Source organism: Choloepus didactylus, chromosome 1 (genome assembly GCF_015220235.1).
Source record: "Choloepus didactylus isolate mChoDid1 chromosome 1, mChoDid1.pri, whole genome shotgun sequence".
Lineage (NCBI taxonomy): Eukaryota > Metazoa > Chordata > Mammalia > Pilosa > Megalonychidae > Choloepus > Choloepus didactylus.
Genome location: NC_051307.1, coordinates 70115212 through 70142808, shown reverse-complemented (window position 1 = coordinate 70142808; position 27597 = coordinate 70115212). Strand labels below are relative to the sequence as shown.

The 27597-nt window shown below is 38.5% G+C and overlaps 1 protein-coding gene across 2 annotated transcripts in view; it reads right to left on the bottom strand.

Moving 5' to 3' along the window:
* ALCAM (activated leukocyte cell adhesion molecule) overlaps positions 1–26849 on the bottom strand; it is a 217341-nt gene extending 190492 nt beyond the window's left edge. Inside the window, exon 1 of one of the 2 annotated variants that reach the window (XM_037835049.1) lies at positions 26202–26849. In XM_037835049.1, the coding sequence (XP_037690977.1) occupies positions 26202–26274 (73 nt within the window). In that variant the 5' untranslated portion in view covers positions 26275–26849. The remainder of the gene's footprint in view (positions 1–26201) is intronic. The other variant, XM_037835047.1, reaches the window with a different exon arrangement.
* Between the last annotated feature and the right edge of the window lie 748 nt (positions 26850–27597).

The window sequence follows — 27597 nt, the reverse complement described above, 5'->3', positions numbered from 1 at the left end:
CAAAATGAGCTCTTTTTTTAGTTATAATATATATTTGGGCAATTTTTTTAGTAGTCATCTCATAGGCTTACACTTTCACATTTGCAAGTCATTTCAAAACACCAATCAATAAACAAACTGTGCATCCTCATCTTAAATGTGATTTAAACTTAAATGTGAACTAGTATTTTTTTTAAACACCACTGAAAATGAAGGATCATTTTAATTCCAATATGTTTGTAGAGTTTACTGTTACATATCAAAATGCTTTAATGTGCCTAAGAGCAAGAAAGTAAATCAAGGAACATATATAAATGAGTACAATTGCTATTCTAAGATTTCACAATTATGGATTAACTCTACATCTAATTGAATTTCCAGTTTTTCAATTCAAAATAAATAAATTACTACTTGAGAAGACATGTCTCTTCTACTGTTTTGGCAGTATCATTGCTGTTAAGATAATCTTTGCACTAAACGTTTATTTTAAAATAATACACACACTATAAATATTAAATATTCATATCACACAAAAGAGTACATATTACAAAATAAAACAGACTCGCCTCCTATCTCAAACCACCATTCCCTCTTGCAGAGATAGCCAGTTGTAAAAGTTCCAGCGTTGTTTTCAGGGAAAAAAAATCTATGTATAGATTAACATCATAAACTCTCTGCTTGGCATATGGTATATGTATAAAACATCCCAGAGACACAAGCAGCTATGTTTTGAGAGATTATGAGAAACAATGATCCCTGAGTCTCCTTCATCCTTGCATGCCTGGAATGAACTCCACTTGGTCATGGTGTATGATTTTTTTAATGTGTCTTTGGATTCGATTTGCAAGTATTTTGTTGAGGATTTTTGCATCTATATTCATTAGGGAGATTGGCTGGTAGTTTTCCTTTTCTGTAGCATCTTTGACTGGTTTTGGTATTAGATTGATGTTAGCTTCATAAAATGAGTTAGGTAGTGTTCCATTTTCTTCAATGTTTTCAAAGAGTTTCAGTAAAACTGGTGTCAGATCTTTCTGGAAAGTTTGGTAGAATTCCCCTGTGAAGCCATCTGGCCCTGGGCATTTATTTGTGGGAAGGTTTTTGATGAATCTTTGCTTGTGATGGGTTGATTGAGGTCTTCTATTTCTTCTCTGGTCAGTCTAGTTTGTTCATATGTTTCCAGGAAATTGTCCATTTCCTCTACATTATCCAGTTTATTGCCATACAGTTGTTCATAGTATCCTCTTATAATTTTTTTAATTTCTTCAGGATCTGCAGTTATGTCAACTTTTTCATTCATTATTTTGTTTGTATGGGTCTTCACTCTTTTTGATTTTGCCAGTCTAGCTAGGGGCTTGTCAATCTTATTGATCTTCTCAAAGAACCAACTTTTGGTGATATTTATCCTCTCTATTGTTTTTTTGTTCTCTATGTCATTTCTTTCTTTTTTTTTTTTTTTTTTTTTTTTTTGACTGACTTCCAGAGTGGCTGAACCATTATACAGTCCCACCAACAGTGAATAAGAGTTCCAATTTCTCCACATCCCCTCCAGCATTTGTAGTTTCCTGTTTGTTTAATGGCAGCCATTCTAACCGGTGTTAGATGGTATCTCATTGTGGTCTTAATTTGCATCTCTCTAATAGCTAGTGAAGCTGAACATTTTTTCATGTGTTTCTTGGCCATTTGTATTTCCTCTTCAGAGAACTGTCTTTTCATATCTTTTGCCCATTTTATAATTGGGCCGACTGTACTATTGTCATTGAGTTGTAGGATTTCTTTATATATGCAAGATATCAGTCTTTTGTCAGATACATGGTTTCCAAAAATTTTTTCCCATTGAGTTGGCTGCCTCTTTACCTTTTTGAGAAATTCCTTTGAGGTGCAGAAACTTCTAAGCTTGAGGAGTTCCCATTTATCTATTTTCTCTTTTGTTGCTTGTGCTTTGGGTGTAAAGTCTAGGAAGTGGCCGCCTAATACAAGGTCTTGAAGATGTTTTCCTACATTATCTTCTAGGAGTTTTATGGTACTTTCTTTTATATTGAGATCTTTGGTCCATTTTCAGTTAATTTTTGTGTAGGGGGTGAGGTAGGGGTCCTCTTTCATTCTTTTGGATATGGATATCCAACTCTCCCAGCCCCATTTCTTGAAAAGACCATTATGACTCAGTTCAGTGACTTTGGGGGCCTTATCAAAGATCAGTCGGCCATAGATCTGAGGGTCTATCTCCGAATTCTCAATTCGATTCCATTGATCTATATGTCTATCTTTGTGCCAGTACCATGCTGTTTTGGTAACTGTGGCTTTATAATAAGCTTCAAAGTCAGGGAGTGTAAGTCCTCCCACTTCGTTTTTCTGTTTTAGAGTGTCTTTAGCAATTCGAGGCATCTTCCCTTTCCAAATAAATTTGATAACTAGCTTTTCCAAGTCTGCAAAGTAGGTTGTTGGAATTTTGATTGGGATTGCATTGAATCTGTAGATGAGTTTGGGTAGAATTGACATCTTAATGACATTTAGTCTTCCTATCCATGAACATGGAATATTTTTCCATCTTTTAAGGTCTCCTTCTATTTCTTTTAGTAGAGTTATGTAGTTTTCTTTGTATAGGTCTTTTACATCTTTGGTTAAGTTTATTCCTAGGTACTTGATTTTTTTAGTTGCTATTGAAAATGGTATCTTTTTCTTGAGTGTCTCTTCAGTTTGTTCATTTCTAGCATACAGAAACATTACTGACTTACGTGCATTAACCTTGTATCCCGCTACTTTGCTAAATTTGTTTATTAGCTCTAGTAGCTGTATCGTCGATTTCTCAGGGTTTTCCAGATATAAGATCATATCATCTGCAAACAATGACAGTTTTACTTCTTCTTTTCCAATTTGGATGCCTTTTATTTCTTTGTCTTGCCGGATTGCCCTGGCTAGCACTTCCAGCACAATGTTGAGTAACAGTGGTGATAGCGGGCATCCTTGTCTTGTTCCTGATCTTAGAGGGAAGGCTTTCAGTCTCTCTCCATTGAGTACTATGCTGGCTGTGCGTTTTTCATATATGCTCTTTATCATGTTGAGGAAGTTTCCTTCAATTCCTACCTTTTGAAGTGTTTTTATCAAAAAGGGATGTTGGATTTTGTCAAATGCTTTTTCAGCATCTATTGAGATGATCAATTGATTTTTCCCTTTTGACTTGTTAATGTGTTGTAATACATTGACTGATTTTCTTATGTTGAACCATCCTTGCATGCCTGGAATAAACCCCACTTGGTCATGGTGTATGATTTTTTTAATGTGTCTTTGGATTCGATTTGCAAGTATTTTGTTGAGGATTTTTGCATCTGTATTCATTAGGGAGATTGGCCGGTAGTTTTCCTTTTTTGTAACATCTTTGCCTGGTTTTGGTATTAGATTGATGTTAGCTTCATAAAATGAGTTAGGTAGTGTTCCATTTTCTTCAATGTTTTGAAAGAGTTTGAGTAAGATTGGTGTCAGTTCTTTCTGGAAAGTTTGGTAGAATTCCCCTGTGAAGCCATCTGGCCCTGGGCATTTATTTGTGGGAAGATTTTTGATGACTGATTGGATCTCTTTGCTTGTGATGGGTTGGTTGAGGTCTTCTATTTCTTCTCTGGTCAGTCTAGGTTGTTCATCTGTTTCCAGGAAATTGTCCATTTCCTCTACATTATCCAGTTTGTTGCCATACAGTTGTTCATAGTATCCTCTTATAATTTTTTTAATTTCTTCAGGATCTGCAGTTATGTCACCTTTTTCATTCATTATTTTGTTTGTATGGGTCTTCTCTCTTTTTGATTTTGCCAGTCTAGCTAGGGGCTTGTCAATCTTGTTGATCTTCTCAAAGAACCAACTTCTGGTGTTATTTATCCTCTCTATTGTTTTTTTGTTCTCTATGTCACTTATTTCGGCTTTAATCCTTGTTATTTCTTTTCTTCTCCTTGGTTTAGGATTGGTTTGCTGTTCATTTTCTAGCTTCTTCAGTTGATCCATTAGTTCTTTGATTTTGGCTCTTTCTTCCTTTTTAATATATGCGTTTAGTGCTATAAACTTCCCCCTCAGCACTGCTTTTGCTGCATCCCATAGGTTTTGGTATGTTGTGTTCTCATTTTCATTCATCTCTATATATTTAGCAATTTCTCTTGCTATTTCTTCTTTAACCCACTGATTGTTTACGAGTGTGTTGTTTAACCTCCAAGTATTTGTGAATTTTCTAAGTCTCTGATGGTTATTGACTTCTAATTATATTCCATTGTGGTCAGAGAATGTGCTTTGAATAATTTCAATCTTTTTAAATTTATTGGGGGTTGTTTTATGTCCCAGCATATGATCTATTCTGGAGAAAGTTCCGTGAGCACTAGAAAAGTATGTGTATCCTGGTGATTTGGGATGTAATGTCCTGTAGATGTCTGTTAAATCTAATTCATTTATCAGATTGTTTAGGTTTTCAATTTCCTTATTGGTCTTCTGTCTGGTTGATCTATCTATAGGAGAGAGTGATGTGTTGAAGTCTCCCACAATTATTGTGGAAACATCAATTGCTTCCTTTAGTTTTGTCAGTGTTTCTCTCATGTATTTTGTGGCACCTTGATTGGGTGCATAGACATTTATGATTGTTATTTCTTCTTGTTGAATTGCCCCTTTTATTAGTATGTAGTGGCCTTCTTTGTCTCTCAAAACATCCCTGCATTTAAAGTCTATTTTATCTGAGATTAATATTGCTACACCTGCTTTCTTTTGGCTGTAGCTTGCATGAAATATTTTTTTCCATCCTTTCACTTTCAATTTCTTTGTGTCCCTGTGTCTAACATGAGTCTCTTGTATGCAACATATTGATGGTTCATTTTTTTTGATCCATTCTGCGAATCTATATCTTTTAATTGGGGAGTTTAATCCATTTACATTCAACGTTATAACTGTGAAGGCATTTCTTGAATCAGCCATCTTATGCTTTGGTTTATGTTTGTCATATATATTTTTCCCCTCTCTCTATTAATATCCTTTATTGTACCCATACAAAATCTCTTTAGTACTGAACCTTTCTCCAAGTCTCTCTGTCCTTTCTTTGTTTCTCTGCCTGTAGGGCTCCCTTCAGTATCTCCAGTAGGGCAGGTCTCTTGTTAGCAAATTCTCTCAGCATTTGTTTGTCTGTGAAAAATTTAAGCTCTCCCTCAAATATGAAGGAGAGCTTTGCTGGATAAAGTATTCTTGGTTGGAAATTTTTCCCACTCAGAATTTTAAATATATCGTGCCACTGCCTTCTCGCCTCCAGGGTGGTTGCTGAGTAGTCACTACTTAGTCTTATGCTGTTTCCTTTGTATGTGGTGAATTGCTTTTCTCTTGCTGCTTTCAGAACTTGCTCCTTCTCTTCCGTGTTTGACAGTGTGATCAGAATATGTCTCGGAGTGGGTTTATTTGGATTTATTCTATTTGGAGTTTGCTGAGCATTTATGATTTGTGTATTTATGTTGTTTAGAAGATTTGGGAAGTTTTCCCCAACAATTTCTTTGAATACTCTTCCTAGACCTTTACCCTTTTCTTCCTCTTCTGGAACACCAATGAGTCTTATATTTGGACGTTTTATATTATCTATCATATCCCTGAGGTCCGTTTCGATTTTTTCAATTTTTTTCCCCATTCTTTCTTTTATGCTTTCATTTTCCATTCCGTCATCTTCCAGGTCATTGATTCGTTGTTCAACTTCCTCTAGTCTTGTACTATGAGTGTCCAGAATCTTTTTAATTTGGTCAACAGTTTCTTTAATTTCCATAAGATCATCCATTTTTTTATTTAGTCTTGCAATGTCTTCTTTATGCTCTTCTAGGGTCTTCTTGATATCCTTTGTATCCCGTACTATGGTCTCATTGTTCATCTTTAGTTCTTTGAGTAGCTGCTCTAGGTGCTGTGTCTCTTCTGGTCTTTTGATTTGGGTGCTTGGGCTTGGGTTATCCATATCATCTGGTTTTTTCATATGCTTTATAATTTTCTGTTGTTTTTGGCCTCTTGGCATTTTCTGAACTTGATAGGGTTTTAAAGCTGCTGCAATAGTCTAATCCTTCAGTTCAGTCCTGCCACAGTTTGTCTCTGCCACTGACCCACAAGTCCTTGGTATTGGCATATGGCTCCTGAGACTTGCAAGTGGGTCCCTCTTCCAGGCCATGCACCCCCTGGTCCTCTGTTGAGGGATGACTGTGCTATGTCACAGGTGAGTGCCATCACCCCAGGGCGGTTCTGGGCTGCTGGGCTGTGTAGGGAGGCTCCCAGTCTGCTGAAATAATGGCTGAATGGGGCTTTGTTAATTCACACTGCTCCACCTTCCCAACTCTGGGACAATCAGCTGAGGTTGCAGGGAAGGCTAATGCCCACGCCCAGTTTTGTGGTGTGTGCCTGTTATTTGAAGCATTTCCATCACACTGGGTTGTCTGGGGCAGCCCTGGGCTATGGGGCTGGCGACGGGCAGGAGTGTTTCTTGTCCACCAGGATGATGGCTGTGAGCAGACACCCCCCTTTTCTTGGGAAGTTGTGGTGTTTAGTGAATTTTCTCAGCCAGTGGATTATTGCCTTTTGTCTCAGAGCTCTCTTAGTTCTGCTCTTGTCTTGACCTGCCCAAACTGCAAGTCTTTGAAGCTTTCTGTATTGGGCTTCTTAGAGTAATTGGCTTAGAAAAAGAAAAAAGGATTAAAAAAAAAAGGAGGGGGCCCTCCTCACAGATCTAATGGGTTATTGAAATGCTAAGAGACAAAGCAAGTAGGGCCATTAAGGAAAGGTCCACAGGGCAGAGAGATCAGCTTTTCTTCGGGATTTGCATATAAGCCTCAGGGCCCGAGCTCTGCCCTTCCCCTTTCTATGTTCACCAGAACTCCAAAAATCCTTCGCTTTTATTTTGGAGTTTTTCAAGCTGTTTTTTTCTATGCCTGTCTCCTCTCTGCTGGGCTGGCTGCTCTCAGATTCTCTGGTGTCTGGTCTCAGTCTATCTATGGTTGGAGTTTGGATCAGCAGAATGAGTATCCAACAAGGGCTGCCACTGTAGTTCTCCCTTCTCCTTCCCGGAGCTGACAGCCCCTCCTCCCACGGGACTGAGCCTGGCAGGGAGGGGCGCGGGTCCCCTGGCCACAAAAACACAGATTTCGCTGATCTCAGCAGTTCAACGTGTTCATGAGTGTTGTATGAAGTATGCCCAAAGTCAGATTGCTCTGTGGTGTCCAGTCCACACAGTTCCTGGCTTTCTACCTACTTTCCTGGAGGAGTAACTAAAACATACAGCTCACCAGTCTGCCATCTTGCCCCGCCTCCTCCCTGAGTCTCCTCCAAAAGTAGCAAATTCAAATAAAGGAACTTTTTCTTCCACAGTTTAATCCTGTTTTGTCTTTGGGCATTGTTTTTGGAGACGATGACTCATTGGTCAGCATTCTCAACATAGCTATTAAGTCATCTTGTACCCCTCACCTTCCTTCTCCAGGCCTGAACCTTTCCTCAAAGGACCTGAATTCTATAGATTTAATTGTTTTTATTGCTTTTTGTTGAACTACTTCTAATTTCTCAATATATTCATTTAAAATACGGAGACTAAAATGAAATATAGTAGTTTACTCTCATGAAAAGTTTGTTCAGTATTGAGTAGGGTGAAGGTTTTATCCATTCCTTGTCTATTATAATTTCACACACCCATAATCCTTGCCTATAGTGTATTTTTTATAACTATGGCTCGATTATTTAATTTATGGTCCACTGCAAAATGGTACATTGCCAGCTTTTCAATGGGCATACTGATGAGGACAAAAGAAGTACAAATAATACTAAAAACAGACAATTCAAAGATCATTTTTATTTGGCAGTGGCATAAAATTACACAACTTACACAATCACATGGAAGGAAGGCAACTCAGTTCTATTTTAATATTGTCAGTGAGCAGGTGAAGAAACAGAGAACAGAAATATGAACTGACTAATCAAAATCCCAAGGCTACTGGTGAAGCCAGGACAGAAGTCTTGGTATCATGTTGCCTTTCCAGAATTCTTTTATATAACTCTCCATTCATCACTGACAGCCAGCCTTCACCCAGAAGGGAAGCTCCCTATCACTGCTATTAACACATAAATGATTCTGGTTACTGCTGTTATCTCAACAATGATGAAACAACACTCACTATTAAATGTAATTTAATTCAATTTAAACACTAAAAAATAAAGTTCATGGAATATATGGACTATTTGCATAGGACCTGTTTTCATTTGTATTTAATTGTATTATTTGCGAGTAACTATACTTAAAAATGTAGGTATGTGGTTAATAAGTATGCACCAGTTCTGTTGTGAGAATCAGTATTACTTAATAAAAAGTTAGTAGTACATATTGTATCCTGCAAACATCCAAAGGCAAAAAGCTACTAGATTGTGCAATATTTCCAGAAGGTAAAGTAAACAATCAACAAAAAACTTAAAGTAAAAGATGATCTTATGTTTGGTGTGCTTCTGGGATTTGTTTGATGTTTCTTTGTTTTTGTGTGAAGGTGGGTGGGTGAGGAGAATTGTTTAGTTAGTTTTATGCCCACCTGCCATTCTCTGTAGCAACCTCATTTGGGAGCTCAGCCTATGAAGCTACTACACAATGCTGCGGAAAATGTAATTACTCCTCAGTTATTCCAAGTATTTCTCTTATGGTTAAACCTCAAAATCCCCATTTTGAGAATGACCCAGGGTAATAAAGAGGAAGCAGACAAAAATTGATTGTGGTGATGAATGCACAAATAAGCAAGAACAAAGTTTGAGAAATTTGTTAGACTATGTTTACTTTTTTCACTTGTTTAAAATATGATGATCCCTGGGCTCTATTTTGCTCTGAATCTACAGAGTCTACATAAATCTGTCTTTTAAGCACACACACTCCCAGACTCCCAAGTTAGCCCTGCCCTATTTCACTAACGACCTAAAACAACAATGGGATCTCAGACACTATGAAATACGGCCTGCAATGTATCTTGTTTTTCGGTTTTAAATTTACCTCTAAATTTAGTTTTCAACCTCAGGATTGCAAAGCAATAATGTTTCATTATCAGATGGGAACTCTGTCACAATGAATATGATACTAATAATGGACAAGCCCTTAGAGTTTGTGAATTATTTTCTGTTTTACAAAGCTAGAAGATTCAAGGTTATGCCCAGTAAATAATATGACATCACTCTTATTCATAGCCTATTTTGTGAGAGGAAGAAAAGGTGGAGATGGGAGAGCTACAGTTGACAATTTTATAATTTTGAACAACCTGTAGCCTCTCTTCTTTATGTGCCCACGGAGATATATTGAGTATATAATCATATTTTGGGGCAGGGGGAAAGATTAGCTAAGATTATTTAAATACTTCAATAATACTAACATTTATTGAGAGTTTATTATTTAACAACCACACTGTTGAACAAGCTTTACATGTATTCATTTAATGTTCACAACCAAACCTATGAGATATGTATTATTATCCCCATTGCACAAATTAGGACAGCAGAGGAGTTAAAAAAAACGTGCCCAGTGTCACCCAACTGGGAGGTGGGAGATGCAGGCTTCAAACCCACAAAATTTGCTTCCAGTAGCCACCCTAAATTATAAGAGAAGCAAACACAATAAAAATGAGCACTTACTTTTAGAATGCTTTAAAATGACGATTAGTTAAAACTTGAAGAATAAATTACGTGCCTCAATCCCCAGGCTGCCCTTCTAGCATTGCCGTAAGGAGATTCCTAATTTCAATATAAAATATTTAAAAGATGTTTCTATGATGGCACTTCTTAAATATGTCCAGAGAACTGTGTCATTTCTTTAACTGGCAGCATTTTAATGTTAATTAGAAGGTCAAATGTGTAGGAATATGCCATTTTCTATGGAACTTGATAAAACAATTTCCATTTTGAATAAAAAAATAAAGGGATATCGTAATTTTTTAAAGTTTTCTTAATTAGATCTCAAGTCAAAGTTATTGTTTACTACCGTGACGGTTAGGTTCATGTGTCAGCTTGGCCACGTAATGGTGCCCAGTGGTCTGGTCAAGCAAGCACTGGCCTGTTACTGCAAGGACATTTCATGGCTGGTTAATAAACCAAAAGTCTGTTTAATAAATCATCAGTCAATTGATTGCATCTGTGGCTGATTACATCAACGATCAGCTAAGGAAGTGTCTTTCACAATGAGAGAATCCAATCAGTTGAAGACTTTTAAGGGAGTTGAAGACTTTTAAGGAAGAAGAGAGAACTTTCATTTCTTCTTCAGCCAGCGAGCCTCTTAGGAGTTCATCGAGGACCTTCAACAGAGTTGCCAGCTCGTGGCTCACTCTATGGAATTTGAACTTGTGTATCTCCACGGTTGTGTGAGATACTTTTATAAAATCCCATATTTACAGATATCTCCTGTAGTTCTGCTTTCCTAGAGAATCCTGACTAACACAGTTTGGAACCAGGAGTGGTTCTTGAGAAACAGAATCCTAAAATGGGCTTTTAAAATTGGTTTTCTACCCTGATTAGATTCAAAGGCACTAATGACTCTATTTCCAATAATAAAGATGGCACTGACAGTCCATGGTGTGAGTTGGCAATAGAGATATGCAAAATATCACCATTTGATTCTCCTAATCATACTCTTGTACGAGGCAAAGCTCTGTATGACTGTGTTTTTGACACCTTAACAGAGTTTTGTGGAGTTAAGACTATTCAAAACTATTCTAAATTGAAATACAGTTTTGAATCTTAGAATTTTGAACTGCAAAATCATATAGTACAATACATTCATGACAAAAGAGAATCTCACACACTGAGTGCATAACTCCTTTGCGTAGGAATATCTTAGATGCTTCCTTACAAATTTGAAACCATTTAGGAGATTAATGACAAAAGTTTTAAGTTGATGTGCAAAAACAAAAATGTGTCACTGCAACTAAATTCAAAGGTTAAGTAATAATAGATAAGACGATGGATGTTAACTTAAATCGAAGACGATAACTGATGTTATCTAGACCAAGGAAATATTCAGGGGAAAAATTGAGAGTACAGACCTCTTTCCATGTAGAAATCTATAATTGTTTAGTTAAAAATCTAGGCAAAGTAGTTAAGATAAATACCAGCTATTTTTCTCTCCTATTCAAGTAGTTACCAAAAAATTAATACCAAAGACATGCATTATTGTGTCATTGGATATAAACTTTGTTCACCATTGATGTCTTCCTATATTAGAGAGACATATGATTCTCAAGAGCATACCTACTTTAATTTCTTCTAGTGATTTATTATCCAAAGAATAGAAAGAACTAAGAACTGGAGTTTTATAACATGTATTATCTGAAGAGGCATTTTTTGAATTTCATTTTAAGAGAGGAATACTATTCAATTTCCAAAATAACATTCTTAATATTAAAAATGCAGGTTTTTAATAATTTTCACTATTAAATCAGAGTTCACTAGAAAATCATAATAAATAAAAGCTTCCTACAGTGCTCATAAAAGAAAAGTAACAGAGCTCCCTCTATTGAACTACAGTTGAGAAAATATGCCTTGTATTTAAAATCATAATTTCATCTGCAAAATGATCACATTATAGTAATTGGACACCTTTTTTCTTTCCAAACCTAATATCTTTCAAATTATAAAACCATATAAGTAATATCAATTTTCTGAAAACAATATAGTAAATTATATTTGTCCTTACAACTTTAGAGCTAACTTTTTTTTGTAGTTTTTGTTTTGAAGATAATACATCTTAAAGCTATAATTTTCAATGTGTTTTTCTTTTATTTTTTACCCCTGATTTGCTAATATTGAAAAGTTAACTTGACATTCATTAGGACTATGAAACATCTAATAAGAATATGCCTTCCAATTTAGTTATGAAATCCTAAAAATATATTCAGGTGGAATTGAAACATATCTTTCAATAAGTAAAATGGGGAATTTCACATATATGTTATAATACGAAGAAACTGATATTATTATATCATGAATGTTGACAAATGTGATTTATAATACTAATTTGTTGAGGGCTACTATGTTCCAGGCACTGAAAAAAGCACTATATACTAAATACCTTCTTGAATATTCATATCAAATAAAGTTGGTAGTATTGTTATCCTTATTTTACAAATGAGAAAACCAAAACACAAGAGCTAGGAATCAAACTAATGCTCTGATCCAGAGCCCAAGCCCTTGAGCTCTTGGGCAATGCAATTTATGCTAAGCATTGATAGTGTGCAGAGTCTGTGTGCATTGACAGTCTGCAAAAATTAAGCAGGGTATGCATTTTTTTTTTAATATCATGGAAACATATCCATACTATCTATAAAAAAAAAAATCACTTCTCAAGCAGTTCAAATCCTTTCTAACCAAATATTTTGGATCAGTTCTAAATGATGATAACCTTCAAGCCATACTCCAAAATTCTACTCTTTATTTACTGTTTTATCATTTATTTTAGAAAAGAAGCATAGTTCTTATCAGCAAAGGGAAAAACAGCTAAGCAGATGCAGTCTGTTTTAATAAACAGATGCTCACTTGCCATTCTAGTATGATAAGCAATTTAATCTTATACCAAACAGGCATTTCTCAAAGAAACTTTCTATTTGATAACTAGATTAGCAGCCACTGGGGAAAGATTGAGTAGGGGATTAAGCTAACAGGGTTAACTCAAATATGTATTACATTTTACCATAGCTCTTATATCAAAAGCATTGTTTATATTTTCAACTTTGACCACCTCTGCAAAAATATAAAGCTTCTGTCTTATAACCAACATAACATTCTTCTTGAAAAGTGACATTATCTATCATCATTTAGAGAAAATGCTTACAGAATAAAATATACACACCACTCATTTGCCTATTTAAAACTAAATGCCAGGTAGAAACCGCTTTATTCATGAAATTAAAGTGTGCATACTAATATTAATCCTATTATAAATATTTGCTGCATTGTTAAAAAAATTACCTTCTGCATATACTTGTTGAAAACTCTTCAGATACATATTGTCATGATTTTTCTACATAAAAGTGCCTATAGAAATGGAATTTACTCATACTTACTGTTTATGGTGGCAGGTCCAAAAATTACAGGGTGAAATGTATTCAGTGGTTTGGGGTTACACACACACACACACACACACAAACACATACACAGAAGACTGCACTTTCTATCAACTTTTAAAATTTTTTCACAAGACCATTAAGACAACCTTGTTAGAATTGTTGAAAATATGACTTAAAAATAACTGAAATTGGGGTGACTCCATTAACATGGCAAGGTAAACAGCTACTGAAAACTCCTCTCCAGAGGGTCAATGAATAAAAGGACAATTCAGAATTGTTTCAATATCTGGAGGAGGATATAGATTGCAGAAGGACCCTGCAGATGCCATATTAAAGAAAGAGAAGAAATATCAGTTGTCATTTTTTTTCTTTCTTTTTCTTTTTTTTTTTTTCACCTCTTCCTCTTGCTTTGTGGAAGAAATGGAAATGTCCTCATATAAATAGTGGTGGTGAATCATAACTATGTGATTATACAGGGAACCATTGATTGTTTACTTAGGATGGAATGCATGGTGTGTGAATAAACCATCTAAAAGATAAACAGAGGGATACAAGGACTGGAGAAAATGTGGAGAAAGGGATGTACCTAATCACTGTTGGTGGGGAAGTAGAATGGTGCAGCCCATCTGGAGGCCAATGTGGTGGTTCCACAGGAAGCTAAACATGGGATTGTCATATGGTCCTGCAACCCTGTTATTGTGTATATACTCAGAAAACTGAAAACAGGGACACAAATGGACATTTTCACAGTGGGGTTTATGGTGTGACACTATTCACGATTTGCAGTGGTTGGAGGTGGCCGAAGGGTACATCGACTAATGAACAGAATGGTGCACTGTGGTTTATACATGCAATGGAATATTGAGCTTCTAGAAGAAGGAATGAAGTTGTGAGGTGAAATAAACCAGAAATGAAAAACAATATAATGCCTCACTAATACCGACTAACTATAATGGGCAAACTCTGAGAAATGAATCCGAGACCACAGGTTATCAGGTGAAGGCTTATTGTAAAGGTTCCTAGATTGTAAGCTCTTACAGCAGTTACATATATTCCTGAGTTGCAATGGCTATTTCTAAATTCTGAGATACTGAGCTCTTTCTGGTCGGTCCCTGGAACTTTGGATACCTGTGTGACACTGAGACTCAGAGCCAAAGTCTGGCTAAGCTATGAATGTCAGCATTACCTCATACAGCAAATGTTAAAGAGTCTGAAAAAAGAGATCAGACTTCAATTAGAGATATGAACAAAATGGACTTGGTTAGTACAAAGGTAAATCAGACTAAAGGGTAAAGGATGATATTGACAGTGTTTTGAAACTTCAACTTCTATGTGAGACCAAAGGAAGAGATGTTTATTAGGTACAAATCCTATATTTTTTGTAACATAACTATATAATTTCACTTGTATGTTCAGTTTATTCAAACACCATAATTACATGGGATTTTGAATAGGGAGTGAAATTTGGTTGGTTTGTACAGGTTAGTGTGAAGCCCTAATACATTCCAGAGTAATTTGGGCAGAGAATAAAAATGTATTTGCAAAGCCTCCTTGAGGGACTGGGAAAAATGTAGAAATATTAAACTTCCTCACCTAGGAAATTAATGATATTCTCACAAGCGTTGGGGACTACCAACTTAGAAGGCCAAGCCCTTGATCTTGGGACTTGCCCTTATGATGTTTGTTACTGCAAAGGAGAGGCTAAGCCTGCTTAAAATTGTTCCTAAGAGTCACCCTCAGAGAACCTCTTTTGTTGCTCAGATGTGGCCTCTCTCTCTAAGCCAATGCTGCAGCTAAACTCACTGCCCTCCTCCCTACATGGGACATGACTCCCAGGGGTGTAAATCTCCCTGGCAATGTGGGACATGACTTGCAGGGATGAGCTTAGCTCTGGCATCATGGGATTGGGAGACTGAGGAAACCTTCTTGGACCAAAAGGGGGAAGAGAAATGAAACAAAGTTTCAGTGGCTAAGAGATTTCAAATGGAGTCAAGAGGTCATTCTGGAGGTTATTCTTATGCATTATATGGTGTACTGGAATAGCTAGAAGGAAATACCTGAAACTGTTGAACTGCAACCCAGTAGCCTTGATTCTTGAAAACAATTGTATAACTATATAGCTTACACTGTGTTACTGTGTGATTGTGAAAACCTTTGTGGTTCTCACTCCCTTTATCCAGTGTATGGACAGATGAGTAGAAACATGAGGACACTGTAAATGAATAGTAGGAAGGGATGGGGGGTATGGGATGTTTTGGATGTTCTTTTTTACTTTAATTTTTATTCTTATTCTGTTTTTGTGTGTGGTAACGAAAATGTTCAAAAATTGTGGTGATGAATGCACAACTATATAATCGTACTGTGAACAACTGATTGTACACTGTGGATGATTGTATAGTTTGTGAATATATTTCAATAAAATTGAATTTAAAAAAATAACTGAACTTGTTTAGTAAGACCTACTCCACAGGGCTTACAGAATGGCATTAGTTAAACCACCCACACAATATATATGCACCTACAAAAATGAACTAACAGAAATATTTGGAAATTACTTACTCTTATGATGCACATAATGTCTCTTGAGCCACTGTTTCAGTTCAGCCAATCTGATTTCACAGAGTATGAATCTTTCAAAATGGAAGCAAATATGGCTTACCCTTATACAGTTTATATTTTAAAAGTCAGTCATCTTATGCAGAAAGAGCAATGATAATAATTCATCACAAACACATTTCTTCCCCTACATTTTGGCCCCATCTCATGTATAATAAAGTTAGGCACCAGTCTATCCATAGCTTTTACCTTATATGTGGATATGTGTGCCTGTTATTTGTACAATTCTCATTTATTCCCATAAGGTTTAAATGAATAAAAACCAGGCTATTAGTCTGGTTAGAAAAAAAATCAGTTATATTAATAGTACAGAGTTATGGAAAGAGTATGAGGGAGGGGCATACTCATATATTTTGTTGGAATTTTTAGAGGTGCACACTCTTTTTGAAAGGTTATTTAAAATTTTCTTCTTAAATTAAAAATTTACATATTTTTTGACCCAGCAATTTCACTTTCAGGAAGTTCTCCTACCAAAATATATGCATGTATAACCAGTATTAAGAAGTTCACTGCTGCATTGTTTGTAATATCATGACTGCAAACAATCTACAGTTTCAAGAATGGAAGATGTGGCTAAAGCATGTACAATAAAATCCAGTGCAGCTATTTAATAAAATGAAGTAGAGCTATTATGTGAAGTGGAATAGTATCTTAATCTCCAAGTGTACTCCTGAAAGAAAAGCTACTTGATTTCTTAAAGGGGCTGTGTATATGCAAATATTTGCTTATATATGCATATCTGAACAAAATCAAAGAAATCCTCTTCTGAACCCCACAACTGGTAAATAAATTAGGGAGATTACAGGAAGGAATTTGAACTTCAGCAGTCCCTAGTTTCTGCCTCAACCTTCGGAACTTCTTCAGTTTCCCTGAAGAGGGACAGATACTCTACCTCTAGGAGTTAGAAACCATGTACCTTCCCACACCTCAGTGTCTTCACTCATGTTATTCCTTCAACCCACACTCATGATATCCCCTCAACCCACATCTTTTGTTTATTTCTTCAGCATATACCTCAAAAATCACCTCCTTAAAGATTTCCCATGTTTTCCTAAATCCCGTAAGAAGTCTGGTCACTCTGATTCAAAATCCTCTTTTATTTGTCCTTAAAACATTTAGCAAAATTTCCATTTATTAATTATATGAAGTTAAATAATTAGCTAATTGATGTCTGTTTCCAGAGACAATATAACTTCTTTGAATGACAGTACATTGACTGCCTAGTAACTAGTTTATTATGGTATACTCAACACCAAGCAGAGTGCACATACTGAGTGCTGAATAAGTGTCTGTTGCATGCTGTTATCCATGTTGAATGGTCAATTCACATTAGTTCTAATTTTGGATTGGCTAATAATGTGACCTTAGACAAATAGCTAAGTAATTTTACGGTTCTTTGCAGCTCCAAAATACTGAATTTGTAAGTCTAGGCATAAATAAAACTGAGAATATTGTTATCTTTAAGAATTGTGACTAATTCGCTATTGAATTATTTGTAAACTCTGAAATTGAGGCTTCAGTTACCTCAGTTGTCAAATAAGGGGACTGAACAAGATGAACCTCTAAGTCACCATGTGATTTTTCTGACAACCCTTTTCATACCACTTTTTAGCGACTGACCACAAACTTCATGCCTATAATACATCAAAATCTGTCACAAAATAAAGCATACACTCAAGCACACACCAGCACTGAACTTTCCATCTTTATGGGAAACTTGAGGTTTTAGCTGAAGGAAACAGTATCCTTAAAGGATAGTTCTTGGGCCTCTCCAATATACCATATTTTTTGTCCCAGGATCTAGAGGAGTATAAAATGTGAACATGGCGTTAAGGACCTGCAGAAAGGGTCCTCGCTGCTGTCACATCCCCCACAATTACTGTGACTGGTGAACTCATTGACAAAATGGTCCTTATTTTCCCTCCCATTCTTTTTTTGACACCTTTTGCAGAATGAGTTTGTAGCTCCTTCCGTTCAAAATGTAGAGACTATTTCCACACCCCTTAAGCTTGAGCTGGGCTTGTGACTTCTTGACCAATAGAATGTGGCAGCAGTGATGGTTTGCCAGTTCCAAGAAAAGGCCTCAAGAAGCCTTCCATGCTTCTGCTTTCTCTCAGAACCCTATGTCTACTGAGGGAACCAGCCTAGGCAAGCCTGTTATTGAATGAAAGACCATGGAGGAGTGCCAAGTTGTCCTGGACAACCCCCAGAAGCAGAGCTACTTATGCTGAACTATAGCAGACTGCAGTAGAATGAAGTCTAGCTGAAACCTGAAAAACCACCCAGCTGAGTCCTGGCCAAACTGCTAGCTTGGAGAATAATGAACTAAATAAACGGCTGTTGCTTTTAAACCACTAAGTTTTGGGATGCTTTGTTATGGAGCTTAATTATTGATACACTGTGGCAGCTAGAGGTCTTCTTACATCCTTTCCCTGATTTGGAGTCCCATATACAGAAACCTCCAAACTATGAGGGAAAATATTTGGAAATATGCTGAAAAGAGTTTTAGTCATGGTGGTCAGGGCCCTCACCCCTCATACTACCCTATTAACGAAGCCAAAATTATGGCATATCTTACATTGCATGCCCCCTCATCTTTCCTTTCATCCATCCATTTTGTTTTCTGAGGGACTGAGACACATTCAAGAGATCGCTGAACCAAATAACACATAGGTGCCTAATTAGGAATTAATTAGACTAGGCATCAGCTGTTCTTGTCAGACTCTTGGCTGCCCCAGGTGTGGTCACCATTTCCTATTGTTATATCTTACCAGTACAAAAGGACTTGCAGGTTTTCTTTAACTTTGTAGACATCACTGGCATTTTTTTTTTTTTTTTTTTTAGATCCACATTTACAGTAGGGCTACCCACAAACCTCACAGCAGAAGACCAGAATGGAAGTCATGCAATTGGCTTAAAAAAGGTCTCAGCATCTGACCAAAAGTCCTTCCTTAGATACCTCCACAGCTAAATGCAGCTCTCAGGTGAATTTCAAACATCACTATTCCTATGGCATCTCAGGTCAATTCTGTTTTCACTACAATCCATGGACCTCTCAATGTTCCACCATCCACTACAACATTCTGGGGTTCCAGGCTATGACCCAGGTGTCTCTCCTATTCTTGCATGAAAGGGGCACACAACCCCTTACTGATAATTCCCTGTACCTGATGCACAATTTTTAAAAGTTAGAAATATGCACTTTACCAAAATGAAGAATGTTTCTTACAGTAAGCACTACAAAACAGACATATGGACATAATAACTATGGTGGCCATGTAATTTGTCATCTAAATGGTGCACTTTTGAGAGTGAAAGAGGATGCCATTAATCATTGTAGCAGGACAACAAGCATAAAACCAGGACTGTCTTGTACATACCAGGATGTATGGTCACCCTACTGATAATGGGTTTAGCAAGCCAGATAGCACCCAAAGATATTCAAGAAATAAAAATAAATGCTCACAACAGTGATGCCACCTGAGTGTCACCTGAGGAATCTCTGGTTAACTGCCTCTTATGAGAGCTCTCAAGATGAATTTGCCACAATGCAATGTCTAACCATTAGCCCTGAACATTTAAAGGCTTCTTTTGGCTGCTTACTAAAAGTTGCCCTGTCTTTCAGGGTTGAATTCTCACTAACCAAACTCATAAGTCAGCTTATTGGTTTACATGAGAACAACTATAAAAAAAATATGCCAAAGGGAGAGAATGCTCATAATTTTTCAGCTAGGGCATCCTTGCCTTGTAAACTAGCTATATAAGAAGAAACATTATAATCAGATTTTTTGGTGACCATGGAATCAGAGCAAGGGGAAGTTAATTATATGATTTGAATATTTAATGGCATAAGGTTTTTATAATGAGCTTCATCCATCTCTACAAAAGAACTACACCTGCCACTGTGGTCGGGCTAGTCCCATCTTGTTGCCAAGGCGACCATTTTCACCACAAGGGAAAGGGATTAGATGGGTAAGAACCCCAATAACTATATTTGGTTCAACCACTCTTATTTTTTCTGTTTTCACTACTGACCAAAGCTGTTTCCACCCGCAGTCACAAGACCCTTACTTTACTATTATACACTTTTTTTACACTAACATGTTATCAGGGTGCCATCTTGTCTTGCTGACCTGTGAATCTTTCTTCCCACACAGACAATCTGGCATATATGTATTCTTTCATCAGGTTTTTATTTTTTGGTTTATTTCTCAGTGTGGGGGGCAGAATTATATCCTCGACTCCTAAGTTCTTTGTGAATGTTTCTTTGTAACCCATGAATGATAAGTCCTACCATGGGGAGGAACTAAGTTCTTATTTTCATTAATAAGAAAAACTGAAGCAGCCTCTAGGTGCTTACCTCTTTTCTGAGCAGGAGGATATACTGATGACAATAAGATTTGGTACTCAAAAGGTTCATGGTCAATTGAGGAAAATTTAAAATGAAAGTAACAAAAATAGATGTGATATGACAAAGGCTACAGTTAAGACAAGTATAGGGAAAAGGAAGTTAGGACATATTCCGGTCCTTTACATCAAAGACAGAAAGTGGGGAGAAGTTATATTTTTTCATTTACAGTTCAAATAGTCATCTAGAGTCACTAAAACCAAAACCTACAGATGAAAATGATAAAAATCCACTTACATCAACTTCTTCCATGGCAGTATCTCTAAGATTTATCCCAACAAAATGTGGGCTGGTTGATATCTTAATCTAGAAATTATTTAAATTTCTTTGTTGACATAATCATGATTGGATTACTTAAAATAAGTGAAAGTAACCAAAAAGAAAGCCACTTTAATATAAGTTCCAATCTGCTCCCTCCATTTATGGATTCAACATTACCAGTTTCCACTATCAACAGTGACCCCAAAATCCATTACAAGTAGCAAGAGTTTTGTTTTATTTTTTTTATTATGCAAAAAGATGAATATCCTGTTGGGGAGTCAATGTACTTGGCTGCTAAGCCATCACATATGAAGAAAGTCTGTTCTTTCATTATCCATTGATTCACTGAAATCATATAAAGGGATAAAAGTAAAAATTAAGAAAAATGATCATCAAATGAGGGTAAAATTTTAATAAAAGTTGAATATATGAGTTTGCAGAGCTAAACAAATGGCTCTTGATGGAAATGTAAATTGGAGGAAAACCAGAATAATACACCATTTGCCATGGTTATAAGCTGTTTCCCGTGTAAAATCCCTTGTGAACACCAAAGTTTTTCTATGATTTTCAAAGATTAGTTGATTTCCTCATCTGAGGAATGCTTTTAGTTTAGACTTTGGTCAGGATTTTGCATCGGTTTATGGGGTGATAGAAGAAGAGCTTAAAAAAAAAACAAAAAAAGGAAATAAGCCAGAGAAGCTGGACAGCCGTCTAATTTCTAATTTCTGATTAATCATTTCCTTCAGCTTAATTTCATTATGTGGAAACACTATGAATTCTTAGAAAACCAAACACAAGCATGTTCATGAGTTACCTCATGTCAAAGTCAAATTAAGTAATCCTTTGATTAGTTTTGTCTTCGACTGTGAACAGCTCTGACTTCCCCTTCAGTGGAACAGATAATTGAAAGCTGACTGGATAAATAAGAGAGTGGAAGCACTAAAAGCTGATTTCATTCTTGGAACATACACTACAATAATGGGCTATGGTTATAGGTTACCATAAATACAACAGCACATTTGAAACTAGTTCTATCTGAAATATATATGGTGTTCTGTTCAATAAAAAAGGGAAAAGAGAATATAAATGTTGTTACTCAAACAGAGAAACAACTGGAAGAAAATATCAGTAACTCCAAATGGATAATACTTTGTACACTGTAGGAATATGATCATCACTGTAGTATCTAACCATATCAAATGTCCTATAATAACCTCTTCTTAAGGATAGGTAAATTTTAGTCTTGACTTTGATCTCTATTGGGGAGAGAAAATTTTGCATCGATTAAAAAAAAGTAATGAAAAATGTAAGTGGACATTTTTCTGGTCTTTGTCATTTTTATTGGTAATAAAAAGGAACTGAAACCCAAAAATAATCATCAGATAAATGTTAGTTCATCACCATTATATTCCATTATATTCCAGAGAAAATATTCTTTGGTGTTCCAATGAGCTAGTTCATTTCTTCATATGTCACATACATTGTATACGAAAAAAGATGGGCTTTTGTGAAAGCATAATGAATAAAATTAATGCTTTGAGAGGAATTAAGTTTATGTTTCTATATGTACACAGAGGTACAGATAGTCTTTCATCATTGCTGCACCTATATGGCTTTCCTGAATATTTGGGATATATATACATGTGTCTACTTGAGTTAATAGCTTTAGGGAGATGGAACTCTTTGATGATGTTTTATGTTAAATAAACGGCCAGAAGAGAAAGAGGTATGTTTGAGAAAATGAAGCAACCTGATTATAAGGGCATTTAAAATACTATCTGACAAATAGTATGCCATCTGAAACCAAGTAATGATGACAACTTACTGCTCATTTTACAAGGGCCCATGTTCAATGTCAATGAAAATTAGGAAAATAAGAAAAAGAAGAAAAATGAAAGAAGAAGAAACAGTTTTGCCTGCATTTAATGGAATGGTCAATGCAATAATTAAGTGGAACAAATTAAAGGGTGTTGTTCTATCAACAATATAATAAAACTTTGATTAATATAGCATGTTTTATTTGAAAAACTCAAATTGCTGAGAAAGGGAATTACTAATCAAACAACATCTTGTCTGAGTCAAGTACAACCATAATCACTCATTACCCAGAGGGAGAATCTTACAGATGAAAAATTAAAAGGAATAAAAGAATAACTCTCCCAAGGTCACAACATTCTTATATGGCATGGCTAAAAATTTAACATGAGTTCTGATTCCAATATCAAGAGTTTTCCAATAACACTTAAGACTATTAATTTTTACTGATTTTCTTTTTTTTAGTAAGTCAATGTTAGAGTCTCATTCTTCCCCCAAACTGTCATTAAAAAGAACAAAAGTTTCTATTGCAAAAGATAAGTTAGTTTGGATTTTCTAAAAAGGTTGAAAAAGTTTAGAATTTGGTAATGCAAAATCTTTAGGATTCCTGTAGGTTTTAACACAATAGGAAAGCAATTAGTATTTTCTCTTTCCTTCAACTTTTACAACTGTGGTCCAAATCAATTTCTTTGTTTAGAAGCAACTTTAGAGTCCATAAATATGGCTCTATCACATGGACTTGTTAGCATCAGCTATGACTTACATCTTATACTAGGAATTATATATGTAGTTTAAATAGAGGCAGGCTTGCAGTATGGATGGGTTACAAAAGTGGAGTTTTCTGAGATCTAAAATTCTCAGCCCTTTTGGGGTCTCTTTTCCTAGGAGATTCCCATCACACCCTATTCAGGCTGGGAAGAGTAAGCACAAGATATTTATAATGATTTTAATACAAGTAAATAAAAGATGGTAAATTACTAAATTGGCTCACTGTCACTTTTCTGGATATAATTTATATGAATTTTTCCCATTCAGAAAACATTAGAAAAATACAATTGGAAAATGACTCTGTGGTGCCCAAATAGATATTTTACCTTAAGATATTAGAAACAGGGAGTTTGGGTCTGGGAGAAGTATCAGAAAGTAATTCCTGAGTCCACTCTTTTATTTCATACAACAGAAAGCTGAAATCCAAAAAGGTTAAATGACTTGCTAAAGCCCTCAAGGTGGATAGTCCTGAGCCAAGCCTAGAAAAGCAATTTGCTGCAAACAGTACCCCTTCAAATTGTAAATTGCTATTCAATTAAGAAAATCATCAAGGGAAAAGCAATATTTACTGGTTACAAGGCAGTCTGTTGCTTTTAAATTAATAAATTTTAATAGTCCCACTTCAAGGTAGTCCGAAAATGACATTATTGTGGTTAACGCTTTTCCCAAAGTCTAATAGGATAAATTGACACGTTCCAAATATAATATTCCTCTGAAACAAAGCTTTTTATGCATTTATCAATGAGCAGCTAAGAAAAATTTCAGAGGGATGCAGACAGCTGTCCCCAGTGAACAAACAGTTAACTGCAACGCTCCACCTCCTTGAATTAAATAATCAAGGGAAGACTTTTTAAAGCAATACAAAATGTCACCACAGGCTGACGCTCTTTCTACAAGAATAATGAGATTATCACTATATCCAAAGCTGAGCACAAACTTCGTTGCCTTCATCTCCAATTTCAGTTTTCCTGGTCCATATATATTCTCCCCCCGCCTTCAAAGCAAGAACTTGCTATGCCTAAAATGATGTCAGTGATTACGTAGCAACCACAAGCTAAAAAGACCACATAAAACAATGGACTACTACGGGAAGGGCGGCAGCAGTTTCAGAAACTCAAGTTTTTGTCGTCTAGATCTGAACACAAGCTATTAAAAACGTTCCGGAAATGAAGGGTGGCAGGCGGGGAAGTCAGTTAGCCCCTTCGACTGAGCCAGCCACTGGCACTGCATCCCTACAGCCTCAGCTTTGCAGAGGGCTCTAAAGGAGGCGTACTTGCTGTCCAGGACTTGCGTTCTGATTGTGGACGGGAGCCTTTTGGTGGCACAATCCCTTTTTTAAAATACCGAGACCGCAGCGAGAATTTTGTGCATATGAAAGCCAGGTAACTTCAGAGAACCAAGGGTCTGAGAGTCTGAGGCATCTGACAACCCTCAAGCCTTGGCAGGAAGCTAGCGCGCGCCCAGGTCTCCAGAAGTGCGCAGCCTGGTGCTAAATGAATCCGGCCGCGAAGGAGGAATGAAGGCGGAACTTGTCTCCTTTTAGAAGTTAATTCTGCGGAAATAACCTGTTTTTAGACGTGGCCCAACTGAAAATAAATTCCTGGGCGACCGCACGGAAAAGGGAACTGGGTGCATGCGTGTGGCCCGGGGATGAGGGTGGGGGCAGGGTAGGTAAGATTACACTCTCAAAGCGGGAGCGGGTTACACTAAAAACGAACTATGGGCGGGTTCATCTTTGCATTTTGCAACTACATCACCCCCGTCCTTCCCTCTCTCCCCACGCCTTAGCTCCCGCTCCAGAGCGCCCTCCTTCCTTCCCCTATCGGACTCTAGTCTCGCGGAAAAGTGAAATCCACACTATGCCAGTTCCAAAAGGGTCTCCCCTTTCCACCTTGTTCTTACCCCACCCCCGCCTGCTTTAAATCCGGTTCAACTCTCATTTCATGGTCCCCGCCTTATAGCCGGAGATCGGTAACAGACGCCTATTTTTCCAGCTCAGGACAGCAGGTGAGCTCATTACTTCGTCCAGAAATGTAACTTTAATAAAGAGATCTAGAGAGGGTACCCCCCCCAACACACACATTCACAGCAGCAGCCGCCGCACCAACAGCAGCTCACAAACATTTGTAATCTCTCCCTCAAGCTTCGCACCCAGCTTCTTTCCCCCTTTTCCTGGGAGAGTTCCAGAGGTTTCCAAACCTTGTTGGTGCCTCAGCTTGCCAACAACTGAAGGAATGTGCAGGAATGAAAGATGTGAAAAGGAAGTAAGCTTTTCTTTGATAAAAAGGTAAGGACAAACAGAAGCTAAAATAAGAAGAGGTAGTTTAACTTGCAACTGTTTACGAAGGGCTGGATATCAAAACTTCAAATGGAAAAAAAAAAAAAAAATCCCCCAAACCCTCAAGTCAGCAAAGGAATAAACCTGCTGCTCGGTCAAGTGACAGTGAGCACGTAGAAAGCCCTGTTAACACCAGATCAGGTCAACTACCATGTGGACCCCAGGATGACAGGGCCAGGGGACTCCCCGTGAGTGATGGACGGGATTCCCACAAGATATTGCAGCTGTTGGGGATTTTGCCTTTTTTCTTCTGGCGCTGTTCCGAACTGAAAACGGAGGCTGAGCCGCAACCTGGAAATTTACAAGCCCCACACTCGCGTCTCACAAATCTGGCTGCTAATTCCAGTTCGGGGTGCGTTTCATCGCCTGCCATTACCTATCACCACACACTCACCACCCTCCAGAGTGAGGGTGGAGGGCGTTAAAACCACGATCTGTGCATCAGGGGGATTGCTTTTTTTAAGGAGTGATTGAAGACCTTCCTTTCTCCTCAACCCCTCCTTATCCGTTCGTCACCTCTTACCAAGGGAAGTTCCTGGGGAATTTATCACTTACAAGTGAGGGCAGTTATTTCCTCCGAGAGCTAAGCGAAAGGAAAACTGCCCGGGGAGTGTAAATGACAAGGACTTTAATACCCAGAGACCTGAGGGGCTGTCAAAGGGCTAGAGTCCGTGGCGAACCCGGGAGGCGCAGATGGAAGGGGCGAGAGGTACGATCTGGCCGGCTGGTCCCTCAGCCCAGACCCCGGCCGCACCCAAAGTTCCTGGAGATTGACCGAGTGCCCCGGCTTGCCGCCCAAACTTGAGCTAACCAGCTGAGCCCAAATGTGGCAGAGGTGACGGAGCCTGGGCTGCTCCCTTACCACCCCCACGCACCTGGGCGCAAAGCCCGGGGGATGTGAGGCGGGGACCGAGGGAACTGCCCAAGGCCCGCGCTGGCCCGGGGCTGTCCCGTGGTCCTTGCTCACCTGGTCTGAGGACGACGGCGGAGATCAAGAGGCAGAAGACTAGACGGCAGGAGGGGGCCGCCTTCGATGCCATATTCCTCCTCCTCCTCCGGGGCCACCGACAGGGTCCGCGCCGCAGGAGGGGGGCGTCGTCCCGGACCCCGCGCTGCCGGTTCGCTCGTGAGTCAAGACACAGGAGACAGCGGCTTCTCCCAGGCACACTGTCTCCTGGGCTATGGCGCTGCACCTTTTAGTCTCCGCTGCACGCAACTTTCCACCAGGCAGTGCCCCCAACTCCTCCTCCCTCACCTTCAACACCCCCTCCTCGGCTCCCTTGAGCTGCTTCTCCCCGGCCGGGCGACCCTCTTTTCGTCAGAGACACTTGAGTAATTCGGAAAGGTGTACGTGGTTCTTTGGGGCTGGTCTCTTCTTTTATTTTCCTTCTCTTGGAATAATAATAATAATGGTAGGGCAGTGTGCAGGAAAAGCCCAGGTGCTAGGAAGGAATCGCTGGCGGCGGCAAAGGGGGTCGGCAAGTCCAGGCGACCGCCTCAGGTGGCAGCGGCAGCGAAAGCAATAGCAGCGATAGTGGCAGCGGCGGCGGCAGCAACAGTCTCCCGGGCTGCTCTGAGTGGAGGGACTGGAAGGCGTGTGTAAGCTGTCTCTCTCCTCCCCCCACCCGCCTCCTCCCTCCTTCCCCTTTCCTCCTCGCTTCCCTGGCCGCAGCGCAGAGCAGGTGGTTGGAGCGCCGACCCGCAGCCTAGAGGCGCTGCAGGACCGAGTCCAAAACTCAGCACAGCTCCGGGACTCAGCAAGCAGAAGCGCGCGCCGCTGCACTGGCGTCGGGGTGGGCTGGGTTTCCGCGGGTCCCCGCCCCCGAGGCCGCGCCTGCCAATGGGGAGTGCGCAATTGGAATCACACGCGCTCCAGCCGTCCCCGGGACTGCAGTTTCCTCCGGGTGCTGTCATCACCCTCGTGATCTGGCCTCTTACTTTCCACCGCCCACCCAGTCTCACCGTGGTTCAAAAAGGCCACCTGCCCTTTTCTTGCTCCAGACACCCTCCTCCAGTCTTCAGGGAGTTTCTCCCCAGTGAGTAATGTTGCAGCTTCCTTTTATAGAGTGTGGTGGGGACAGAGAGGTTGGTAAACTCACTGGGGACCAGCAACTTGGGTCCAAAAGCAGGAAGAAGGAAGGAACAGGAGGAGGTGGGCACTCGTCTCCTGGGAGTTAAGCACAGTTTGCGATGGCCACGGCAGTGAGTAGGAGGTGGTGATACTGAGATACCAGAGGTGGTGACACTGAACTGATTGCACCAGCCCCCGCCCAACTCCTGCCCCTCTCTCTGCAACACACACACTTTCTTTTGAAATCAGAACACTTGAGTCGACTGCCTAGTAGCAAATAACAAAAAAGGTA